General features: G+C 34.6%; 1 protein-coding gene across 1 annotated transcript; it reads left to right on the top strand.

Annotated features, from left to right (window-relative positions):
- The first annotated feature begins 1,559 nt into the window (after positions 1-1,559).
- On the top strand, positions 1,560-4,025 carry LOC107795874 (uncharacterized). Its single transcript, XM_016618581.2, has 2 exons — positions 1,560-2,669; positions 3,745-4,025. Exons 1-2 carry the CDS (start codon positions 1,689-1,691, stop codon positions 3,832-3,834), a joined length of 1,071 nt encoding a protein of 356 aa, XP_016474067.1. The 5' UTR covers positions 1,560-1,688; the 3' UTR covers positions 3,835-4,025.
- The last annotated feature ends 6,055 nt before the right edge of the window (positions 4,026-10,080 follow it).

Genomic DNA, 10,080 nt, shown 5'->3' with positions numbered 1-10,080 from the left:
ACAAGCTCTGATACCAATTTGAAGGATTGAAATACCCCAAGAATAATTTAGGCACAAGCAAAAAATTCAACAAAGACTATATAGAAAAAATTTATTAAACTAGGGAGAGAACATGGTAGGAGGCTTTTTCACAACTTATAAACTCTTGAATATCTCTACATCATAGTTACCTCTCTACAATAGAAAATATGTAGTAGCACCCCTATTTATAATACTACAAACCAAAAACCTATTCCAATATAAAATTGGTAAACAAAACCTAACTAGACATGAATTAAATAAATTACCAAATATCAAATCCTAGACAACTTAGGAACATTAATTAATCTTGGTTTAGTTTCCAACATGAGGAAAATATTTTCCCTATCAAAAGAAGGGAAAATATTTTCCAAAATAATTTTTCAACTTTCTCCACCCTATTTCCCATCCCCACCAACTCACCCACACCCACCACACCCCCAAACCAACCCTACCCATCCCTACACCACCCCACACTCAAACCAACCCTAACCACCCCACCCCAACTTCGTCCACCACCCACCTTAAATAGAATAATTATTAAGAATACTTTCTTTTCATGTTGTAGATAGAGTATTTTTTTAATAAAATGAGTATATTGTTTTCATGATATAGAAAAAGTATTTTTTTCATTTCAACAAAAGGGGTACTTTCTTTTCATGATGTACAAAAAATATTTTCTTTCATTTCAACAAACTAAGTATTCTCTTTTCCTAAAATAGAAAAAGTATTTTTTCCCAAGAAAACAAGTATTTTCTTTTCATTATGTAGAAATTAATGAAAAAGTATTTTCTTTCATTTCAACAAAAAAAAGTACTTTCAACAAAAAAAAGTACTTTCTTTTCCTGATATAGAAAAAATATTTTCTTTCATTTCAAAAACTGAGTATTTTCTTTTTCCTGATATAGAAAAAGTATTTTTTTCATTCAACAAAATGAATAATTTCTTTTCATGTTGTAAAAAAAATACTTTCTTTTTCAACAAAATAAAGTATTTTTTTTTAGTTATCGAGCTCAAATTTCAATGTTGTTCATGTGTGAAAAAGTAAAGTATCACATTAGTTCCTTTGAGTTTATGAATTTTGAAAAGAAATATGGGGATTTTGGTAAATGTGGGTTGAGGAGAGTAGCATAAAAAATTATTTTTTTAAAAATATTTTATACTTTCTAACCAAACATGAGAAAATATTTTCCGAATTTTTTTTTTCACTCACCAATCAATTAAGAAAAAATAAATGATAAAACTACTATTTTTCCAAAAAAACGATTTCTAGGAAAATATTTTACACCTTTGTGCCAAACACACCCATAGTGATTAGTATAGTATACCATTATAATCAGATAGGCATTTTACTGTTTTTATTAAGCGAAAAAAGGAGAGACGTTCTACTTGTAACAAATGGGGCACGCGTATAAAGAGACGTTAACACGTGCTAAGGGACTGTGATTCGGTACGGTCAACCACGTGTCCGCACTTCCTCCTAGGCCTTAATCCACTCCCTCTTATATTCTTCTTCGTCCGCATTTGACCAAAAACAATTGCCTTCTCTCTTTAACGCTTACAGCCACCAAAACGCGGTCGTTTTAATCCTCTCATTTTCCAATATAACACTCGCCGGCGAAAGTTTAACGGCGACGATAGTTGACAAACTATAAACATAATCTCCGATAATGGAGACTGAAGGTCAATCGAATTTCACGTATTTGGGAAGAACCTTCACCAATCTCAGTATTAACGCAAGTTCCTCAGCTTTCAGTGATTGCAACAGTGATAGATCCGGCGAATTTCCAATCGCTTCTTCACAAAGCCGGCGGCTATTTTTGTCTTGCGCTTCTGAAAACTCCGATGAATTAATCGAGCAACTTGTCTCCGGTCTCGAGTCAAGTTTAATCGACGAGCAAAAGCAAGCGGCAACGGAGATTAGACTACTCGCGAAGAACAAACCGGAAAATCGTATCAAAATAGCTCGAGCTGGAGCAATCAAACCGTTGATTTCGCTTATCGCGTCCTCCGATCCTCAGCTTCAGGAAAACGGCGTTACGGCAATTCTCAACCTGTCACTTTGCGACGAGAATAAGGAACTTATCGCTGCATCTGGAGCAATTAAACCGCTAGTTCGAGCGCTTAAAATTGGGAACTCTACAGCTAGAGAGAACGCGGCTTGCGCTCTTCTCCGGTTATCGCAAGTTGAAGAGAACAAAATTGCAATCGGAAGATCAGGTGCAATACCTCCGCTAGTGAACCTTTTAGAAACTGGAAACTTCCGCGGCAAAAAGGACGCATCAACGGCTCTGTATTCTCTGTGCTCCGTGAAGGAGAACAAAGTGAGAGCAGTACAAGCTGGCGTGATGAAGCCTTTGGTAGAACTAATGGCGGATTTCAGTTCAAACATGGTGGATAAATCGGCGTTCGTAGTGAGCGAATTGATATCAGTGACGGAGGCAAGGGCGGCGCTGGTCGAGGAAGGTGGGATTCCGGTGCTGGTGGAGATCGTGGAGGTTGGAACACAACGGCAGAAGGAAATTGCTGTTGCGATACTGTTACAGCTGTGTGAGGACAGCGTGGCGTATCGTACTATGGTGGCTCGCGAAGGAGCAATTCCACCTTTGGTCGCTTTGTCACAGTCCGGTACCAGTCGCGCTAAACGAAAGGTAAAAAATATTTTAGAAAAAAAGAAGAAGATAAATTAGTCTATTTTTTATTTTTTTTTATTCGACCATATCAGAAACGAATATGGAGAATTCCTACCTACCTTAACTAGTTTAAAATTATACAAGATATAAGTAGTAGTTAATTGTTATCAATTGCATTTGAATGTTCATATCCATTGATTAATGTTGTCATGAGATATTAATGATGTAATTAGTTCATCAGTTAAACTATTTGATTAAAGCTCAGCACTAAGCTTAGTTGTAAAGAGAAAGCTGCTTTAAAAAATTATGGTGCTAGGGAAATTGGACATGGACATATCTTTACTGTTAGGTGGATTAAGTAGTCGTTTCTGAATAATGTGTCTGCCCATAGGCTATATCTCTTGAGGGAACAAAATTTTGGCTAAAATTCGTACAGTTATTAGATGCTCTTTCTAAATATTCTTAGTTTTGATTATGAGTATCTAAAGTTCAAATTATAGTCTCATTTAAGGCAGTGTTAAGACTTGGCCGTCTATTGTCACACGTTTAGTAACGAAAGACGGATTCATGCATACTTCTATTTTTATCTGTAACATAGGAGTATTTAATATAAAGCTGACTCTTTCCTTTTTACACAAAAAGTGTACCTTCTACCTGTTACCTAATGATTAAGAAAGGAAAAAGAGAAGACAAAACCTAAAAGAGTAAAATATACAATGATTTAGAGATGAAGTGGGACAGGTGAGTGTATAAAAAGTTTGATTTATTTTGCGTAAGTAGGGATAAAGTATAATTTATTAGATTAATGTAACAACAACATCGACCCACTATAATTCTGAGGTCTGGGAAGAGTAGTGTGCACGCAGACTTTATCTTACCCTAGGGTAGAGAGGCTATTCCGATAAACACTCAGCTCCCTCCCTCCAGAAATTCCCCACATTGCCTTTTGGGTGACTTAAACTCACAAACTTTTGTTTGGAAGTGTATAAATAATTTGATTTATTTGCTTAAGTAGGGGTAAAGTATATTTTATTGTAAAGTACTTGTATGTCTTGCGTTTTTGTCGTATTTTAATGTGTATAATTGCGGACAGGCGGAGACACTGATTGATCTTCTACGGCAACCAAGATCCGGTAACGCCGCTGCAACAGCAGTAGCAAGAACCTCTGGCGTGTCAGTCTGAACTGTCCCTACATGTTCCTCTTTTCCCTTTTTTTTTTTTTTTGTATCATACCAGTCCAACAAAGCACAAATTATGGACGAAATAGAAAAGACATTTACCAAAAAAAGAAAAAGAAAAGGAAAAGTCGGAAATTGTAAATGCCTTGTGTAATTAAGCAAAAGCTTTGTAAATTTGTGGGTTTTGATTTTGGCCACGGCTTGTCTTTTCTTTATTTGGTTGGTTTACACTTTACCAATTACTTGTATGCGTATTGTTCCTTTCCCTTTTAGACAAGCGATTATGATTTGAAGTATTCTTTTATTGTTGATGAAACAAATACTGTACTGGCCTGCTACGTAAAAAGCAAAAGTAAACCTTTGTCACACGAATCCTTTATATAACGGCAATAATAAAGCGCCTGGAAAAATCTCTTTGGTTTTCTTCTTTCACAATTAATTGATTACTACTCCTTGAGCCCCCACGAATTACGTCAATTGACAAGTTGACTCTAAAAGCCACTTTTTAAATTATAAGTACATTTTTCTGCACCAATTATTCTTGTTGAATTTGCAACGACGCGTAACCAATGTTCGCCGTTTTTTCGTCATTAAAATAAATTGTCTATTAATAATTAAAAATCATTTAGTTGGAACTATTAAATTATATTGGCCGAACCAAAAAAGAAAATAAAGTGCTTGATTTGCACTTCAAACCAAGATTTCAAAGTAGATACTAATCTATGTGGGCGTTTGGACATAAGAATTGTAAAATTTCGAAAAAATTAATTTTTTTTAAAGTGAAAATGGTATTTGAAAATTAGAGTTGCATTTGGTATAATATAATTTTAGCTTGTTTTTAGAGTTTTTTGAGTGATTTTAAGTGAAAATTTTGAAAAATAGTTTTTGAAATTTTTCAAATTTTGAAAAAATTTATTTTCAAATAAAAATAAAAAATTTCATGGCCAATTCAAAGAAAAGAAAAAAACAATTGAAAAAAAAATAAAATCAAATGGGCCCATGTTGCATCTTTTGTTATTTTTTCCCTTAGAAACTAGTATTACTATCATACTATGTGACTATTGAAACGGCGCATGTGGATTTCTCAATAGTTAGAGTTCTGTAAGTCAGATCATCTCACATGGGTTGTGACAGTAAAACTTTGTATCATTGATTGATTTGAGATATATTGAAAAATTATGGAAACATGTTTGTATGTTGAACGAAGTTTGCTGTGTATCTGGTCTTTAGCCTTCTCAATTCGAAGTGACTGTTCGTGGGACCCTTCTATTAACCTATCTTCGTTGGACACGTGAACGGATCAAGCTTGAAACTAGGAATTATTTTTTTATCCTTTTTTCTTTATTATTTTAATTGTAAATTATTTTTCTTGCTCGTGTCATTCCTTCTTCAGGTCGATTCTGATTGGAGAAATGGAATCTTGGAACGTTTGCAATCTCTTATCATCTTCGTAACTAAGAGATCATGAACAACAGTTTGTCGATCCTAGCACCCCTTGATAAAATATACTAATAATTATTCATAGCGTTCGTAAAATTAGAAATGTTGTATACGGATAAAAATCGAGCTCATGATACACTCCGACCTTCAATAGAGTAAAACGAGCTCGAGATATGATTGCGAAAGGTTAAAATCGAAGCAAAGATCTCATCGATTCAGATTCCGGGGGCACGTTGTCTGCCTTCGAGAATATCGGGGTCATGATTCGAGATCGATCCAAATCCTGAAAGACTTCGGAGGACATTGCCGGGCAATCAAGCACGACCAACAGAAGGTCGTAATATCCGCGACCGACCGAATATCACGGCGTGGATCTCGGCACGTATTGATAAGGAATCGACAATCAGTTAAACAAAAGATTTTTTTACTGTTTATAGAGTTATACTTAGAGTAGGATTCCCCTACTATATATATAAAGTGGGGCCTGATAATTCATTAGACACATGGTAAAAACGTATTCCAAAGCGATATACTATTATTTTCAGTGTTATTGTAAGCTTTTTCTCTCGTTCATCAAAATTGTCTACTTTGAGACTGGATCGATGGCGAATGCTTCACCAAAGCTGGAATCATCCTCCTCCATTCTAATTTAATTTATCGTTTTGTATCGAATTACTTCATATATTAAAATCACTCACAAATTTAATTGTTATCCGATTTTGAGGGTAAACAAATATGACAAGCGTTTATAAAATAGAACCAGTTAGAAATTTTCAATCTCATGATACTTGCTACTTTTTAAATTTGTTAAATTGTATATACCAAGATGGCGTGGTTCAAGCTGTTTCATAAACGTCAAATATCAGAAGTATAAGAGTTGAAGAAAGTGCAATATATTTAAAGCTTAATTATGACATAACATTTAACAGGGGATGTAACTTTCACTGGTTCAAGTTTTAAGTCTTGTCTAAACGTTTTACCTATTGAAATACACAACTACGGAGAAAATATCGGCTTGATTTGAACAATTAACTAAAGATTACTACTACTACTACTACGTTTTGACGCGATTGACATAAGCGAAAACCAACAAAAATGGGGGTCCCATTTTGAAAATTCGCAAAAGAGATTTGTATCAGTGCACACAACAATTCATTGCTGTTTCAAGATTGGAACTAGTGATGGCATTTTCCCTTGGCAAGAGTAAGAAATCAATGTATTAATACGTACATTTTTCGTTTGTAAATGATCAGCTTTCAAAATTTGTTGTACCGTTTTTCTCGATTAGTATTTGAAAGTTCTTCGATGATTACACAAATATTATCTTGTTAATCAGACCAATAGAACAACGATTGGTTTTATAGCAATTTTACAAGAAAGGTAAGTAATTAAATTAGTAGCTGGTTGTGAACAAAATATACCTAACGGACTACTTTCTCATGTTGTATTTTGCTAAGCGGTTATCTCTTTTTACTGATCCATATCTTGTTGGATGAAACTGATAGAAATACAGAGCTTACCAATCATTTTCGAGAAGTATCAAAAAGAAAAAAGACTTTAATACTTCCCCCATTGAAATTTTGTATTACTCACTCTGTTTCAAGTCAATTTAGATGAGTTAGTTTGACTCGATACGAAGTTTAATTAAAAAGAAGAAAACTTTTGAAACTTGTGATCTTAAAAGGTTAATAGATAAAAGCTTTGTGGTATCATGATATTTGTGTGATTATAAAAGCTTCTCATTAAAGATAAAATGGATAAAATGAAGAATTTAAAGTTGAATAATATACCATTTATTTTGAAATAAATTAAAAAGGATAATACTTTATCTAATTTGAAACGAATGGAGTATATATTTTAACTTTATATTAAGAGATCTAGTCTAGTTTAGTGTAAAATAGGAGAAAGTGGTGGAGATTTATGTCTAATTGACAAGACAGAATTAAGGAACGTTACGTTGGTGAGGCCCAGGTAGTTGAAGTGGTGTTATAAATTCCACGTTAGGGGCTAGGGATTTCCATCATCTTAAAGTAGAACAACACTTTGAAAACGTGGAAAGAGAAGATCCTAATTATGGTAACAACCAAGGAGCACTATGATTATGTCGTACTGCGGACTTGATCCTGCATTTGTATACACATTCTATGGGTGGCTTCATTTTAATTTGACAATTGTAATCCCTTGAGTAATATTGGACCCAAGTATTAAATGTTAAGGATAAACTTGAACTTTCCAAATTGGTCATTCCTCGACGATGTTGTAGTAATAATCTGATGAAAATATTCTCTATTAAGGTTTGGCCAGGTACCACGGTCTTACTTTAATATTCGTGATATTGCTATTTCTCTATTTAATATTGTATTTTTATTTTATATTTTTTGATAGGGGTAAGCGGAAACGTGGCGGGCCCATAACCCACAGGTCTCTAGATCGTAACTTGGCTCTCATATTACAAGGATTTGTTTGAGCCAAGGGCAAATCCTAAACCTTTTACAAATTAGGGGTAATGCTCCGTACATGTTATTATTCCCAGATCCCACATATAGAATTATATTGGATTTGTTATTGTTGTAGTATTTTTCGATATAAAAGGGTTTTTAGACAAAGAAAAAGACATTCCATAGAAAGTTGTAGACATCGAAATTTTAGGAGTCCATTCGGGTTGCTTGGAGGCTACTCTACCAATACCCTAATTTTGAGGCTGATGGTAGGCTAGAAACCCGTGTTTTAGCTATAGTATTGCACTCTAATGACTGCATTTTACGTGTGTTTGAGCTTAAATGATAGTGAATTACATTTATTACATGTTTTATGCCTTGCAGGAAAGGATTCCGAGCTATTAAGGTAATTTGGAGCTAAATCAAACAAGTTACAGCTTTGAAGTCTGAGGACAAAGTCTGAATGTCAAAAAGTAGACGAGAAGATTTACTATGAGAAAATAGCACTGCCGCGCGCATGGGGCGCCGCATGGCGCGGTACGGGGCGATGCGCGCCTGTACTACTTTGTCTGAGTAATTTTTTGTTTCGGCTAGAAAAGGGTAGTTTCGTCCGGGCCCGCTTCTGCAGGGTATAAATACACCAAAAATACGTTTTAAGGGACGTTTGACCTACAAAAGATTGGAGAAACAACCAAGGCAACAAGACTCAAGATTTCATCAAGATTTCAACAACGATCGGTGCAATACAAGAGTTTGTATCGAATCATTAATATTGATGTTTTCTTTGTTCTTAAACCTTATTGAGATGACTTTTTTCATTACTATGGAGTAAATTTCATTAGGGTGTTGACAGATATAGTATTTTGATAACTTGATTAGGGATTCGATTCTTGATAATTATTAGAATAAATTGATGGAGTTTTAATTTATATTGTGGAGTTATTTCTTATTTTACTTAATCAAAAGAGGAGCTTGATATTGAATTGCTTTATAACTTATGCTCGAGTTTAAATTCGTGATTCAAATAGGTAATCGAAAAAGTCTCTTGAATTATTAATCGTACTAGAAAATAGAAAAATATTCGTGAGAAGTTACCCTTTAGATCATAACCATTATTTTATTCTTGCAATTGTTTACCGTGCTTCAATTGGATTAATTACTGAAATTAATATTTCATCAAAAGAGGAACCTTAACTTCAAGTGTAATCTCATTATCTGTTGAATTCGTGAGAATCAACAGTATTATAGAGTGAATTAACTCAAGAATTGGATTCCGAGTTAATTATCTTGCACCTATCTAGTCAAATACCCTTATTTCTCTCATTGATATTTCTTCGTTGCTCATCTGCTGTCTTTTGTGATCAATTGTTAGTTGCTTAATATTTAGTAGTTAATTGTAGTGATAGTCATCAAATCAAGTATTAATTTTCCTAGATAGTAATCAACTGAAGTTTATTCGAACACTGTTTAAATCCAATCCTTGTGGAGACGATAATTAAACTATACTATCTTTGGCTAGCGAACATTAATTTCGTGTTGTGTTTTGCGCTCGTCAAATTTTGGCGGCATTGCTGGGGATTGGCAATCAATAGTGTTTAAAATAATTTTTAGTACTAATTCATGAACCAATTTTTACTTTAGTGTATTTACGTTTTCTCACTTGTGTGCAGGATACAGGGTTAATTTCTCTGGTGTATGACTTCTTTAAAGGAAGTGATACCATAGGAATCAGAGTTGGAGAAATACTTGCAACAACTGAGAAAAGAAAGAGCATTAATAGAAAATTTCTTGGGTCATACTTCGACTCAAGATAAAATGGATAATCAAGAGATTGATGGAGTAAACTTAGTTGCAAGAGAAGCAGCACAACAAGAAGCTACACGGATAGCAGCTGAAACAACTGGGAGAATTGCTGAGGAGACTATCGAAGATGGTGGGGGTCGAAGATTCAATCTAAACTGACCATTGGTTGAAGACTAGTTCGAGAATGCAACACCGATGCCTGGAAGATTATTGGGTGACTATACCAGACCAGTCTACAATCAAGGGTGTCAAGTGTCAGACCTCCACCCATAGCAGCAAACAACTTCGAGTTAAAGCAAGGTTTGCTTCAAACTATCCAAAACAACTGCATCTTCAGAGGGAAGGTGAATGAAGATCCAAACACTCATTTGATGAACTTTGAAGAAATCATGAACACCTTCCAGTACAATGGAGTATCAAAAGATGCGGTATACTTGACGGCATTCCCCTTTTCATTGAAAGATGACACAGACCACTGGCTTCGTAGCTTACCCACAGGGTCGATTAGGACATAGGAAGAGATAACCAAAAAGTTTCTTGACAAGTACTTCTCAACTGCAAAAACAGGG

Source organism: Nicotiana tabacum, chromosome 12 (assembly GCF_000715075.1).
Source record: "Nicotiana tabacum cultivar K326 chromosome 12, ASM71507v2, whole genome shotgun sequence".
Classification (NCBI taxonomy): domain Eukaryota; kingdom Viridiplantae; phylum Streptophyta; class Magnoliopsida; order Solanales; family Solanaceae; genus Nicotiana; species Nicotiana tabacum.
The sequence above is the reverse complement of the archived record's forward strand: the minus strand, read 5'-3'. Positions and strand labels throughout refer to the sequence as shown.

Coding starts and splice junctions, on each gene's coding strand:
- LOC107795874 (XM_016618581.2), top strand. CDS start 1,689: ATGGAGACTGAAGGTCAATCGAATTTCACGTATTTGGGAAGAACCTTC. Junction 2,670..3,744: donor CCAGTCGCGCTAAACGAAAG/GTAAAAAATATT, acceptor AATTGCGGACAG/GCGGAGACACTGATTGATCT.